Genomic DNA, 16,193 nt, shown 5'->3' with positions numbered 1-16,193 from the left:
GAGAGGGCAGACGGGAGGCGTGCTGGGGGGGAGGGAGGGAAGTGGGTCCAGTGGAGCTTCTCTCCACTGAATCCAAGGTGTTCATATGGGGCTTGGCGCCCTACACAAACACCTTTACCTTACCGCCGACCTTATGGTCGGCAAGGAGTAGCCCCATTGTGGTCCTGTTTCCCTTACCCGGGAGAAGGGGATGAAAGTCCCGAGGTGCCGCCCGCGGTAGACAGGGGCGCACAGGATGCGGCAGCAGCCATTTTCGGTGCCACCGAAGCTGGGCACCCCAAGCAGCTCAGGACTGGGCTGTGAGATAGCTGAAAAGCATCTTCAAACTTTTTGTCCTGGCTTAAAGGTAGAAGTGGGTGAAAACAGTTTTATTTGTTTGTGGATTTCAGTGTTTTCCAAAGTTGGAAGTGCAGAAAGCCAAGCTATGTGTTTTTATTTCATTATCACTAAAAAACCCACCTCCACGTAAAGAGTATATTAGCGTTAGAAATAAAGAATACATATTCTTTACCTAAATCTACCAATAATTTCAAAATTTACCCTTCATCAATTCCCTCCCCCTCAAAAAAAGAAGCAATGCAATCCTTAGCTTCTTTTCCAGTGAACTTTGCTCACCTTTTCTGGGAAGTCTTAAGCTTAACTACAATAGTGAACGGACACTAAAGTACCTACAATTGAAAGAACTGCACTCCCCTGTTTACCCCTGTCTCCATGCCCCTTAGTGCCAAGTCTCTGCCATGTCTATCACCTCATTCTTATACAGCATTGTATGAAAACCCCCAAAAAGGAAAATGAAAATATTAGTGAGTGAGACAAATTATATAATAGAGCATTCCAAATATTAATATACAGTATCACACTACTCAGTGTAAACTGAGAGTTGTGCTATGGAAAGTAGTGGACAGAGAAGAATTATCTTTGTGTTAGAACAAATGTACTCAGCTGGCATGTGAAATAATTCAGTAGTTCAGAGCGTCTACACCCATGCTGAAAATTTGTTCACTTTCTCATTCCTTTGAAAATGTTAGCATCTTTTGCTTCATTTAAAAAAAAATCAGTGCTCTATTTAATCATCTTACATAAACATAAGAACGCAGTTTATTTAAGCTATTTCTGCCCAATACTGCATATATGCAACAGAGACCAAAGGTGCACACCTGTGGATCGGGCAAAAATGGGTTATAAACACACACACACACACACACACACACACACACACCCCATGGGAAACAGAAGTACTTTAAATATCTCATTATTCAGAGGAGAAAGTCTAAGCATATTACTCATATGCATGATATGCAAGTTGTGGCATAGTTTTTTGGCCATCAAAAGAACTTATTTTGCATTGCTTAAAACACTTACAGGAATATAAAAACAGAACAGAACAAACCATTTTAATGTTGAAAATGTCATACCTTGCTTTCATTCCTGGTTTAACTTCTACCGTTTTCTCTGAAGTATGAACCACCCTAACAATGACTTCCCCTGACTCAAGGTGATTTTGTCTTCTCAGGAAGTCATTCACTCTGTTCTCTAAGAAAGTGCCAAGTCTTGTGGTTGGCAACCCTATATAAACAAATAAAGAACTCTAAATACATGATTACAGTAGCATGTAGGAACCAAAGAAAGAAGTGTGAACTCTCAGTCCCAAGGGATTAAAATTTGCACCAATGAAAGTTTGCCCTTGATCATCAACTAAAGTTTCAAATGATGAATCTACTTGAGCTCTAAGAATGATCAGTTACTTCAACACTCATTAACAATCTGTCACATCAATGAGCTTCAACATAAGGAGGAGGCTAGTGACAAAAAAAAATGAAACAGTCAATTTAAATAAACTAACTTATAAGCAAATGGTAAGAACAACTGTGCTGGATCAGAACTCAAGTCCATTCTGGGAGAGTCACGTATCTGCTGAAAACTCACAAAGAGGCCTTGAAGGCAACAACTCTCATGATCTTATCTCCAGAATATGGCACTCAGAAGCATCCTCCTTCCAAACATAGAAGCTCCAATAGCTATAATGGCTAATAGCTATTGACCAATAGCCAATTCTTTTAAAACTGATATAAATTAGGTCCTTTTCATCATGACTTGTGGTAGCTAGTTCCTTAAGGTCATAAAGTGTGAAACTTCCTTTTGTTCCTACTTCCAATCCATTTGGTTGGTTGATCAAACTGCATGTTTTTTATATTTATACCCCACTTTTCAATCATGTCCCCAAAGTGGCTTACAACACCACCACCCCAACACACAGCAGTAAACATATAGCACTAAACAAGCAACAACTAAAATAGTTTCTGCTCCCAGTGGCCTAAAGATTAAAGCCTGACAAAATCAAAATTCTTATAGAAAAGTAGTAATGGAAATGATGTGGCATGTGCTTTTCAGAAGAACATTCTGAGGGTGACTAATAAGAATTCAGTATTATAGGGTAAAGAAAATTTTTTCTTATTTTCACATCATTCACAATTTTATGATATATAAACATCCTTTAGTCTTTTGTTTTTTAAACCTCAAATGTTAACATGTTCTTGAATGACACTCCAACTTCTTAACTGTTAGTTGCCTTTTTTTCTACCTATTTCTCTACGCCTATTTTTAAAAAGGGAAAGAGGGGGGACCCGGGAAACTATAGGCTGGTCAGCCTAACATCCATACCGGGGAAGATGGTGGAATGCCTCATCAAAGATAGGATCTCAAAACATAGATGAACAGGCCTTGCTGAGGGAGAGTCAGCATGGCTTCTGTAAGGGTAAGTCTTGCCTCACGAACCTTATAGAATTCTTTGAAAAGGTCAACAGGCATGTGGATGTGGGAGAACCCGTGGACATTATATATCTGGACTTTCAGAAGGCGTTTGACACAGTCCCTCACCAAAGGCTACTGAAAAAACTCCACAGTCAGGGAATTAGAGGACAGGTCCTCTCATGGATTGAGAACTGGTTGGAGACCAGGAAGCAGAGAGTGGGTGTCAATGGGCAATTTTCACAATGGAGAGAGGTGAAAAGCGGTGTGCCCCAAAGATCTGTCCTGGGACCGTTACTTTTCAACCTCTTCATAAACGACCTGGAGACAGGGTTGAGCAGTGAAGTGGCTAAGTTTGCAGACGACACCAAACTTTTCCAAGTGGTAAAGACCAGAAGTGATTGTGAGGAGCTCCAGAAGGATCTCTCCAGACTGGCAGAATGGGTAGCAAAATGGCAGATGCGCTTCAATGTCAGTAAGTGTAAAGTCATGCACATTGGGGCAAAAAATCAAAACTTTAGATATAGGCTGATGGGTTCTGAGCTGTCTGTGACAGATCAGGAGAGAGATCTTGGGGTGGTGGTGGACAGGTCGATGAAAGTGTCGACCCAATGTGCGGCGGCAGTGAAGAAGGCCAATTCTATGCTTGGGATCATTAGGAAGGGTATTGAGAACAAAATGACTAGTATTATAATGCCGTTGTACAAATCTATGGTAAGGCCACACCTGGAGTATTGTGTCCAGTTCTGGTCGCCGCATCTCAAAAAAGACATAGTGGAAATGGAAAAGGTGCAAAAGAGAGTGACTAAGATGATTACGGGGCTGGGGCACCTTCCTTATGAGGAAAGTCTATGGCGTTTGGGTCTCTTCAGCCTAGAAAAGAGATGCCTGAGGGGGGACATGATTGAGACATACAAAATTATGCAGGGGATGGACAGAGTGGATAGGGAGATGCTCTTTACACTCTCACATAATACCAGAACCAGGGGACATCCACTAAAATTGAGTGTTGGGCGGGTTAGGACAGACAAAAGAAAATATTTCTTTACTCAGCGTGTGGTTGGTCTGTGGAACTCCTTGCCACAGGATGTGGTGCTGGCGTCTACCCTAGACGCCTTTAAAAGGGGATTGGACAAGTTTCTGGAGGAAAAATCCATTACGGGGTACAAGCCATGATGTGTATGCGCAACCTCCTGATTTTAGAAATTGGTTATGTCAGAATGCCAGATGCAAGGGAGGGCACCAGGATGAGGTCTCTTGTTATCTGGTGTGCTCCCTGGGGCATTTGGTGGGCCGCTGTGAGATACAGGAAGCTGGATTAGATGGGCCTATGGCCTGATCCAGTGGGGTTGTTCTTATCTCTTCCAGTTCTAAGGTATTTATTCTGTCTCAAACATCAGAACTGTTATGCAATACAGGTAATCCCCTACTTAAGTATAGATTAGGTTCCAATACAGGTAAGTACAGGTTAGGTACAGGTCTTAAGTTGAAACATACTTCAATTGAAGCATTATTTATTTATGCAATGTAAACAAAATTGTGAACAACTTACTGTAGTGGTTGAAAAACAGTATAAAAATATTTCTATAAACAAGTTACTATCTATAAAATAGAGAATTCACTCCTTACGGCACTGCAGTAACCCTGCTTTTTTTTGTTGCGTAATGTACAAAATGGGTCTTACAGTAGCTCAGATTGGGAGGGGCTGCATCTGAATTACTTGTATTTTACAACAAGTTACAATTTGCATCAGTTGGAGAGAAACATGAATACAGTTTTATTAGGTGCCATACTGGGTCTCCTTTATCTCCCTTTTCTGCATCTCTTCCTCACAAACTATACCTGCGCAAAAATAATCAGAAAAGACATATTGTGCCTATGTGAAGTACAACGCAGTTGTCATTAAGTAAGGAGATCTGTAAGCTGGATGTCCTTAAGTAGGGGGCCCACTTGTACTCCAAATGCAGCAGCACCACAATTTACATAATAGCATTATAACATTTGTTCTTTTACTTTCAAGCTCTCTCACATTACTGTAACTTAGTATAGCAGTCATCTACTATAGCCCTAAGATCTTTCCCAAACCGACCAAAGATGCTGGTGGATAACTCACTGAAAACCATGTGCAGAGTAGGTGAAATGAATGAGGTGCATTCAATATCATAAGTTAGAAGGAAATGAACTGAAAATCAACTAGCACATATAATAATGCAGCTTCCCTACCCCCACTCTAGATCTCAAGCAATGAGCCCAATAAATCTAGGAAACTTTAATTATGGAGAAAAAGCAAACAGATGTTGAGACATGAAGTATCAGTCTCATATGGCAATTTGGATTCCATTTTAGGAGAATGAAGCTGAAGAAAGACTCTTGAATAGTTACGTAGCAAGTTAATGTCTTCCATATTTTAAGAATGTGTAGAGAACAGGGCTTCTTAATTGCACCGTGTCAATGTAAAGTTACCAGGCAATCACCCACTGTCCAGAATTTATGTTTGTTTGCCTTAAGATTTTTTTAAATATAAACATGATCAAAGATGCATAACTCCAATTTATTGAAAGCAGATTAGCATGGGGATCATGTTCCTGACAGGCCAATACTGCTGGAGGTAGTGTTAGTTATTTAAATGAAACTCATCTGGCTACCAGAATATCTTTCAACTCCAACTATAAAGAAAGCTTAGGGCCAAATTAAATTACACATTAAACTTATCATTGACACATTTAAAGAAGGAAGTGGAACAGAAGTGGTCCTTTAAAACACCCAAATAGCCATACAAGAGATATTCAGTGCAGGAAAGTGACACGCCCTATCTTAGGGCTTGGATTAATTGATAGATAAGTATCGACCTTAATCTGAGGCCCAGGAGTCTAGTCCCTTTCCAAGCCATTCCGCTACTGCCTTGTAGGTACTGGCAGCGGTTTGCTGCTTTTGGGGAGGGGCTATAAATCCATGGTAGAGCTCCAGCTTAGCTTTGCATACAGAAGCTCCCAAGTTCAATCCCTAGGACCTCCATATATGAAAGAGAAATATTCCTGTCAGAAACCCTAGAGATCTGCTGACAATGTCAACACTACCGAGCTAAATGGACCGTTTGACTTGGAATAAGGCAGCTTCCTATGCAGTGGGTGGGCAGCTGTGTCTTTTCCCTTACTCTTTTCCCTTGTCTGTTTTGTTTTGTTTTTACAAACTGCTGCTTGGGGGAGGATTTTAAGCAAAAGTACTACCACTTCCTGCTTTAAACAGCCTATTACAGAGGAGTTCAAAATAATGTCTAACCCTTAGGAAAAAAGTAGTAAGTTGCTAACGTTATCAAACTTTGATAAAGATGCACTCTTCAACTCAAAATGGGAAATAACACCCACTGAAATCAATGGGACCTGCTTCCAAATAATTAAGCATAACATTAAGGGGTACATCTGAACACCATCCTTTCACTTACTTCTAGCAGAGAATTTATTCTCTCTTCTGGTTCGTCCTGTTTTCTTTAAACATCCATCACAGACGAAACTGAAACAGAAGTGAAAAAATGAGTGAATTTATTGAAAACATATTCCAAATACAAGCATGAATTACCCCAACAAAATATTCTCTTGGTGTTTTCTAACATCCTGACACCAATAAGCACTGATTCCAAAGACCCCTCTAAGGAGGGGTAATGCATTGTGCTCAATAGGGGTTTAAGAATCCATCCACTATAGATCAGCAGTCACCAAAAGCTCATGAAAGTACTCAGTGTACAAATAAGTATCTCACCATTTTATTTCAGATTACAGAGCACGGTTTGTTAAACTGAACTATCTCTATTCACTGCCTAAAGTGCTGCAAGAGGTAGTAAAGAAAAGCAAGAATCTCAACAAGGTCAATATTGCCAGAACCACAGAAAGGAAAGATGTACAGTATTGATTGTGTTGGCTTCATGGCCAAGAGTGATGGTGCACAGTAGTGTAATTCTGAGATTTAGAGCAGATAAGTGTTTGCTTCTACTCAACTGTGTAAGCTTCCTGACAATAAAGAATGTATTGGAACTAGAAAGCAAGTGTCGGGATCTGGGTTATGAAAAGACCCTCAGGGGCCTCCATTTATTATTTATTAATTGATTTAGAAGATTTTAAACTGTAAACTCCTCTTAGCAACGTGAAAGCAGTGGACCTGTCTTATATGCTGACTTGGCATCCGCAGATTTGAGCAACTGCAGATGCTTCCCTGTGCCTCAGAAGGCCTCTATGACATGACCGGAAGTTACTTCCTGTTCAGGTTCGCAATTTTTGGTTGTGTCCAGGAAGTGTTCTGAGGTGCTTGGAGGCCTGTGGTCCATTCCGCTGACCTTCCTGTGCCTCAGAATGCCTCCAGGAGCCATTCCTGGTTGCGTCCTGGAGGCCTTCTGAGGTGGCGGAGAGGCCAATGGGCTGCGGGCCCGACACAACCTCTGGAGGGTCCAGCATGACTTCCAAGTAGGTCACTGCGGTGCCGCGACCTTGTCCCCATCTAAGGTCTCCAGAAACAGGGGATTTTTGTATTCATGGGAGAGTCTTGGAATCAATCACCCACAAATACTGAGGGCCCACTATATTTAAGAAACAGTTAAAATTAGAATGATATAGTTTCAAATTATGGCACAGCCAATACTCTTAACATGAAAGGAAGAGAAAAAAAGCAGCAAGCAACTCACCCGGAGGGCCAAATTATCTCATGGTGAAGTACACAAATCTGGTGCATTTTTCTTCCACATTCTATACATTCAACAAATCTGAAAAAGAAAGCAAGCATTAGCAACACAGGGGTTGTTAAAGGCACAATTAGGGTAATATAGAACAGCATTTCAGTGTTGATGTGATTCACAAGTTATAACTTCTGATCTTCGGTTGTATATATTACTTCAAATTTGCTGTATCCTTCTCTCCTGACTTAGAAATGGATAAAGGTGCTATCCTTTAAATATTGTCCAAACTCAAATGCACAATGATTTCAGGAGAGTAAGTTCTATAGCTTTGCTTCTCCTATAGACCACTATTAAAAATAATTCAGAGCAATTCAACCAATTCCAGTATATATGTAACTGTTAAAGTACAATCAAGTATACAACAGAACAAAGTTATGACTAGCAGTGCTTCTGAAAAAGAAAGTCAAAGGAACTTTTAAGAAAGTCAAAGGTTCCCTCTGCCTGAGCTCAGAATCTGCACTGCAGGGCCTAGAAAAAGACTGGCTTCAAAAAAGAAGTTGGAGGTGTTCGTACCCATCCCTGGCCATATAAGTAGAGCCTGTTCCCTAGTGGACAGATCAGAGAGTACCCCAGACCTAGACCACTGAAGGGCAACAAGTTGGGAGAACAGTCAAGATACATGTGCTACAAATGTCATAGTTTTGTCTGTTTTTCTTGGAATGGGCTTTTAAAAAATACAATATCAAAACAATACTGAAGCCAATACACTAAGGGAATAAAGCCAAAACTTTTGAAGTAGCACCTGAAGTGACACATGGAAGAAAAGGACCCTCTCTTAAAAAATTTTATCATCACCATCACCATCATCAAGTACAATTTGAGCTGTGGAAGTATTACTTACTGTTCAGGGTCCAGTGTATCATTTTTTCTCTTTGAAAACTGATCTTTATTTATTGTGCTGAGGAGACAAATTGACATTCTTAGTTGTGACAAGAACATGTTAATGGCTCACAGAAAAATGTCTGCAACAAACCCTGCCGCACAGGAGTTTGTTAAGCATACAGGTGGGGCCTCTTTATCCGCGGATTTAGGACCCACTGTTTTATCTTACCATGGGTCCCGAACCCATGGATCTCCCCACCTGTTGTCCTCCGAACATGACCGGAGCTGTTTGGAGGCTTTTCTCAGGGCCACGAGGCGTGCACGGCCTCCCCAACTTTCAGGAGGTCCTCTAAAGCCTCTGAAAAGCCAAAAATTGGTACTTATTTTTTTTGAACAAAAATCCAAAGTGCAATATTTCCGGAGGCTTGAGGGCCTCCTGAAGGTTGGGGAGGCTATGCAGGGCCACCCCAGCCCTCAGAAAGGCCTCCAAACTCAACCGGAGCAAAGCTCCAATCATGTTTGGAGAACAGCAGGGGGGGAGGTTGGTGGATTTGATTATCTGCAGATTTTGGTATCAGTGGGAGGTCTGGGAATGGATCCCCTGCGAAAATGAGGCCCCACCTATACTGCTTCTTAAGGACTGTTTGTAGAAGTGAGTGGGACCAGGAGAAAGTGTATCATAGCCCAGAATAAAACACACATTCATTTCTAACTTACCTATGAAGTAAAGATGACTTTCATAAAATATTGCATGTGGATTCAAACAACTAGGAGCATGGCTGTGACTGTTTACAAGCATATAGCACAACACAGGAGCCATCAATAGACCATGACCAGGCAGTTAAATATTTCTACCCATTGACATATGTTTGAAATTAAACGGGTGATAATGTCCCAACAGAGTTATCAGAGGCTACAGAATTTTCTCTCTCATAAAGAAGCCACAGCAGTGCTGTTTTTAATCCAAACCCACCCTTTGTGAGAGGGGAGCATATGAAAACAGAAACTACTGCATGGGATTTTACTTGTTTACAATTATTATAGAGCTTGAATGAAAGTGTATAATTTGTGATGCTAAAAGAAGTCCCATTTTATGTATTTCTTCAAAAGGTCAACATATTTAACAGAACACAATTAACAAGAATTTTTTTTAAGAACTGGGTTACTCTATCTTTTTTATCTGATTTTTGCTACAATTCTTCATTGACCACAGTTATCCATGCCAACCATCCAGATTAGACTACTGTAAAGTGTTATATGTTGGACTACCTTTGAAGAGTTGGGAAAATTTACCTGGTTCAGAACACAGCACAGACTGTGAACTGGTATGGGACTCTGCTATAAATGTCTATCTGATCTCCGAGATCTGCTTCTGAGGCCCTTCTTTGAGTGCCCCCACTTTTGAAGATCAGAGCGGAGGTGACCAGAGAAAGGAACTTTCCAGCAAAGGCATCATGCCTTGGAACAACATTCCTAGACAAATTCTGGAAGCACCTACTTGATTTAGGCAGCAGGTAAAGATTGTTCTTTTTTACCAACAATGTTTTGGAAGTGTTGCTGTCTTTCATCTATGGTTTTGATGACTGTTCTATTAATTTTGTCTGTGACTTGAAGCTAACTTTGTTTTCAGGTTTTCTCCTACTGTACATTACTATGGAGAAGTCTTGAAAAGTGACTTCTCTCTCAGTGATACCAAATAAGCCATCTGAAAATGCACAAGAGGCAAATGTGATTTCATGGTTGGCAACCTTCAGTCTCGAAAGACTATGGTATAAGCCTACAGCATCCGGTATTCCCAGGTGGTCTCCCATCCAAGTACTAACCAGGCCTGACCCTGCTTAGCTTCTGAGATCAGACGAGATCAGGCATGTGCAGGGTAACAGTAAGCTTTAGAAAAGACTACTGCAACATGCTCTATAGAGCTGGCTTTGAAGACTGATCAGAAGCTATACTTTGCTCAGAATGCAACAGTTAGACAACTGATTGGGCCTGTCAAAGTAATCATGTTATATATGTAGTTTCCAAGCACTATTCAAAAAGATGGCTTTAAAGTCCTAAACCACCTGGGTCTCAATTACTTGAAGCAATACCATATGTTCCCTACCATGATGCATGAAGATCTGCAAAGGAAGTCCTGTCTATGATGAAGGTCAGCAATACCCAAACTGTGGGTCTGTGGCCCACCAGACGGCACAACCCGATTTTTGGTTGGTCGTGAAACTGGCAAGGCAGATGGGGCTATGTGCATCAAGGGTTAAACAATCTGCTACTTCGAGGGAGCACTGCTGCCCAATCACCATTTTATCCACAGAAGCTTGAGTGGTTGGTAACGCGAAACAACTGGCGTCTCCCAGTGTGATAATAGGGTTCTTCCATATCTTGAAAATATGAATAAGATATGCATGTTTTCTGTCATTTGCAGCTAATGAGTTCTATGTGAGAACGAAGTGCTTATTTCTGGCCATCTTCTGCTTAATGATGTCACTTTGGGCCCTCAACAGCCACCATGAATGCTAATTTCAACCCTCTGTATTAAATGAGTGACATCCCTGATCTAGGCTAAGATTTCGCTTAGTGGAGACAACCTAGGTATGAATTGCTTGTCTGATTATCTCTCTTCTTAAGATTGTTAAAAACTGTCCTTTTCTGGAGTGAATTTACATTATCAGAATCCAACTCAAACTTATGTCCGTGCCTAAATATCAGATGCAAGTGACTATTCACTGCAGAAGCTGGAAGATTACCGGATAGCAATAAGAATAAAGAACAGCATCTTAAATAGTGGTAAGTGTTTAGGAATGGTGTTTCATCCTCTTGAGTGAAGGATGTGTGTGCGATCTTTATCCAGTTTTGTAGGAGACACAAAACTACAAGTTGGAAACTGAAAATTTTGATTTACTTCAATTATTGACAATATGCACTGTCCCATTCATTAAGCTTTACGTTAGGAGGGCGGTTATGCAGTTTTTATTTTAAGCTTATCTACTACTTAATATTGTGCCCAAGCCAGGGAATAATGATTAATATCATGATGATCACAATATATTTTATAAAGAGCAGGAGGTCTGGTCTAGAGGGTAGAGCCTCCGTCTGCCTGAAGATAACATCCACAAGGTCGCCAGTTCGAGGCCACCGGCACCGTGCGACTTTGGAGCAGCTGACAAGCTGAAGCCGAGCAATTCCATCTGCTCTGAGCGTGGGAGGATGGAGGCCAGAATGTGAAGCCAGATCGGAATGAAACACCTTGAATGTAGTCGTTCTTGAAAGAAAGAACCTTCTTTGAAATTGTAAAAATCCCTATTTAAATAGGGATTTAGATAAAGCCTGCCTATGTAAACCGCCTTGAATAAAGTCTTGAATAAAGACCAAGAAAGGCGGTATATAAATACCTGTTGTTGTTGTTGTTGTTGTTAAAGAGTACCACTATTTATGCCCTTGAAAAGCAATACCGATCATCTTTCTATGGCTGTAAATTAGTAAGGAATCTCAAACAAATGATAATTTTTCTTAAATCTGCCTTCTTGTACTTCCATATGAACTCCGAACACAGCAAAACCTTAAGCCTCCACCATAACAAAAAAAGGTATCTGCATCTCTGAAATTTGCATATCCTAAAACTATCCAAATATTTATTTATTTCTAACTGTGTTTCTATCCCACCTTTCTCCCCGAAGGGACCCAAGGCAGTGGACAACAATAACTAGACATATGAAAACAAAAAATCAAAATTAAAAACAAAAATGAAAACATTAAAACCCATCACAATAAATAAGATCTTATGAATTAAGTTACAGATATTTAAACAATAAAGCCTTACAAATATATTCATTAAGAGGCATACAATTGACTGATCTGATCCATTTATCAGAACTATGTGCCTTCATCCATTACCCAACTTTAAATAAAAATCAAGTCATCTGTTTCAAAATTAAGCCAGTCAGGTGTTTGGTTGCTGCCCCAAGTGAGCAGATTCCCAAATCTCCTTCTCAAAACTAGAAGGGTGTGCCTGGTGGTGGGGAAGAGGAGAAGATTAGAATATTTTTTTTTGCAGGTTACTTTTTTTTTGCTCTTTTACACAGACAAAGATAGTTAACTATCTTTTCACTACCTATATCATTGAGTTTCATTGATAAGAGTCTGCTCTAATTTGTCACCAAGTTTCTTATAACTGTAGAGGTTTTCAAAACCTATTATGAATTCTAAAAATTATTTAAGACAGGTACTCACGTTTGAGGTTGTGATGGGTCATCCCCCAAAGAAACGCTCTCTCCTTGGATTTCGTTGAAGCACTTCTCACAGAAATGATACCTGTCGGCAAGAAGGCCATATTTGGGTGAACTGTTCCGTCCACACAACACAGCCCAAGCCAAGCAACGAAGCCACCAATCACAGCAGGCCAAGGAGGGGGGCGGGAGCAGGTCATCAACGACGACAGGGACATTCAATGATGAAGATTTATGGGACCCAGAGTTTGTGTTTGGTTGGTTTGTTTTTTTGGATTTTTTTTGCAATCAAAGCCAAGTGCAGACAACGACAAGCATGAAGGAGAAATAAAAAACACACACAAACAAAGAAATGGGGGTTTGCAGGACGAAAAACAAAAAAACACAGAAGCAAGACAGGACAACACAAAGCAGAAAGCCAAGGCAAAGCACAGATTAGCATTAAATTTCTCAAATGGGATCACAAGCAGCAAATTATAGCAAATAAAAAGAGTACTCCATTTTAGTACGCCCATGCCCTCCTCATTTCAATAATCAATGCCACATAAAAGCAAAGAATCAAAATGAAGAAGAAAGAGGGTAAGAGCAATTGCTGCTCTGACATCTGTATCAGGGTAGCAATTCTTTTCAAAAGAACATCTGCTAGGAGAGAGCTGAAAAGGGGAGAAAACAATTCATCTTGAGAACGCTCAAATGTTGATAGACCAGTCTCCCTCCTGAAGTGTTTGCTTTCAACATCTCTTTAAAGCTGCAGTATCTATCCTCAGAACTAGTTCCATGTAATTGTTTGCAATTTGCCAAAAAAGTCAGGAATTTTAATGACAGCCAGTCACATATGTAATGCTCTTAATTTCTGAAATACTATTGTGCATCAATTGGGAGACCTATAAGAATAGAAATATGAAAAAATTGTGTATTCATCTGCATTAAACTTGAGCGTTTTACTCAAAATGCTTTCTACCCTCAAGAATGTATGGAAACTGCAGCTTCTCAATTGCTAAGCAAGTTAATCTTAATACACAAATATCTAAAACAAGAGGAACAAAAAAAAGTGACAGTATCATAAAGCGAAACAAAAACACTATGGGATCAGTAATTTCTGACGGCACAGATCCCCCACTCCACATTTTTCAAGGTGTAATAATAGCCAGTTATATGTTTTGTATAGGATCTGTATTGCTGAGGAAATGGATCACCCCACCCTGCTTTTTTCAAGACACAATAGTAGTGCATATGTTTACATGGTTAGAATGACAGAAACATCAATCGGATATTCAAAGCATAGCCATGAAATCCATACAAGCAGTTTCAAACACCCAAAAGGGGGGTTTGGGCTTGTGTGTCTTGCACAGCAACTATCCCTACAACGTAGAATACCACTTTTGAAACAAAATGAGATTGCAAAGCAGTTTGTAATATGGCAAGAAAGTCTGCTCACTAAAGGAAAAAAGGTCATAAGTATCACTAGGCACGCCCAAACCTTTGGGCACACCTAAAGCAGCTTTTTGGATCCCAACAGACATTTAATTGCAAGATTCCTTTAATCAAGTTGGCATCTGTGAGATTATTCATTTTATGGCTTCAAACTGTTTAGCTACAAAACTGAGAAGGAAGGTTTTACATTTGTTAAGGGGAACTGCACATTTCTTCAGCTTCCCACCAAAAAGCATGCATCTCAGGAAGCTTTTTGCCCTCAAAATAGTAAAAATCCAAACAAAACAAAGCACTGTATGTCTTTAACTCTGGAGCTCAGTTGTGCTTCCTTTCCCATAAGGAGTTCTAAACACCATTTTTCAAAAGTTTTACTGACCATTCTGTGGAAGACAGCAAGGCACCACCCCCACCATCAAGTAAGCAGGACTCTTAAAAATTATAATGTGCTTATTTAATGGTTCAATTCACTAAGATTTCACTTGTGTATAATAAGTCAACTTTTATTCTAGAATAGAGTAACCTAGCAAAAGTGGGCAGACTATGGGTTCACTAGTGGACCACTCAGCACCTGCTAGTTGCTGAAATTCTTGTAAAGGATGCTGGACTAAGTGGATCTTGACTTAATACAATGATGTATATTCTTCAGCAAAAATGTATACTCTGGTTAACTTAACAGTTAAGGTATAACTAAACTGAGTTAAGAGATTTCAGGCACAGACACACAACAGTAAATCACAAGTTCTAGTAAAACAAAGAGACCATGCAATACTGAAGTCAGTCCACCTCAATCTAGCAAATACCCAACTTTTAATTTAACACTTAAAATGAAAAACAGTTTAATCATTAAGCTGTGAGTATGACAATTATTGTGGATTTAGACAGAAAAGCAGATTGCTCAGGAGGAAATTGAAGATCAAAATGTCAGTGAACTCAAGATTCAGACACAAATGCTTAAAGAACGTAATGCTACAATCACTGTCTGACAGACTACTGTGCATTGTCTGGTAGGGAGGAAAAGATAACAATACATTTACTGAAGCAACTTTGAAATCTATAGCATACATAGATTTTACATTAATGTTCTCATTTCCTGAAACTGAGGTGTGGGGGGATGCCACAGGGGATGTCACCTGGTGCAACAGGGTAGTTGGCTAGCAGGGCAAGTAATCTGCTCAGGCTGCCCAAGGTATAAGAACACACCTGACTCTGCCAAACTAATTTTTTCACAGCAGGCAGCGTTGCACCAAAAGGCTCTTACCTGTTTTGGTAACTGTAATACGTAGCATCTCGTGGAATTGTGCATAATTGTTTGCCATAGCAACATAAAGTCTGTGGTGAAAACTCCAACTGCAAAGAGGAAAAGCAAATTTTATAAGTGTTTGTGCCATACTGACTAGCTGTTCACCTGAGGAGAATATTACCTAGTGCAAAGACAACAGATTTAATTTTGGCAATTCAAAATCAAAGTTACCTACACACTGATAAAAGAGTCCTAAAGAAGAATGTAATGTACAAGATCAGTTGTGCATAGGAAGATACATTTACACATTTCATTCATGAGTCCCATGACAGTTAAAAAAAACCTTTTTCTATAAAAGCATAACTAATACCTGTGTATTAAGTAAGCATGCATAGGATGGCTGTCTGAGAGCAAATCCTGTGGGGCTCACTTCATCCAAATATTGTGAATGTTTTACACAGAACTGTGAGCAGACTTAAGATTAAGCACAAAGAGGCCCAGAAACACAGGCAGGTTCACAGTAGTCATAAAACTGTGGACTGCAAGTTGGCCATCTCTGATGTCTATATCTATGCTTACGAAAGACAAAGGAGGTTTAAAATTAGGCACACTGACAATAATTACAATTTTCTTGGTTTCAACTTTCTCACCTTCCTTCCACAGCAATAGCCAAGGCTCTGCATAACTGGATCTATTTCCTGCTCAAACACCTCTGCCAACTTGGAACAGTATTTATACACTCTGGATGTTTTGCGGTTGTAAAGCCAGGCATTGTTGAACATGAGCCAAATATCATCCACATATTGCCAGGGCTCCTGGTACTGCCCTGTGTCAAGCTTCCTCTTGATAGTAGAAAGATCCATGGGGTTCTTCACTATATCAAAGTAATCCTGCAAGAAAAAACCAGAATTAGAATACTGAAAGACTTAAAAGAATTCCAAACCCCTGAGTGTGATCTGGGTCCTCATTTTCTTCTAACTGAACAAAAATTATGCTAACTGCT

At 40.0% G+C, this 16,193-nt stretch overlaps 1 protein-coding gene and 1 pseudogene across 1 annotated transcript in view; both read right to left on the bottom strand.

Annotated features, from left to right (window-relative positions):
- EP300 (E1A binding protein p300) overlaps nucleotides 1–16,193 on the bottom strand; it is a 105,306-nt gene that overhangs the window by 11,453 nt on the left and 77,660 nt on the right. The window contains exons 18-24 of the mRNA XM_066633382.1: nucleotides 15,841–16,080; nucleotides 15,209–15,297; nucleotides 12,521–12,601; nucleotides 8,313–8,369; nucleotides 7,421–7,498; nucleotides 6,191–6,258; nucleotides 1,416–1,566 (exon numbers count right to left, since the gene is read on the bottom strand). Of these exons, the coding sequence (XP_066489479.1) occupies nucleotides 1,416–1,566; nucleotides 6,191–6,258; nucleotides 7,421–7,498; nucleotides 8,313–8,369; nucleotides 12,521–12,601; nucleotides 15,209–15,297; nucleotides 15,841–16,080 (764 nt within the window). The remainder of the gene's footprint in view (nucleotides 1–1,415; nucleotides 1,567–6,190; nucleotides 6,259–7,420; nucleotides 7,499–8,312; nucleotides 8,370–12,520; nucleotides 12,602–15,208; nucleotides 15,298–15,840; nucleotides 16,081–16,193) is intronic.
- On the bottom strand, nucleotides 10,068–10,181 carry LOC136657851 (5S ribosomal RNA; annotated as a pseudogene).

This window comes from Tiliqua scincoides, chromosome 7, assembly GCF_035046505.1.
Source record: "Tiliqua scincoides isolate rTilSci1 chromosome 7, rTilSci1.hap2, whole genome shotgun sequence".
Taxonomy (NCBI): Eukaryota; Metazoa; Chordata; class Lepidosauria; order Squamata; family Scincidae; genus Tiliqua; species Tiliqua scincoides.
This window is presented reverse-complemented; position numbering and strand designations above follow the sequence as displayed.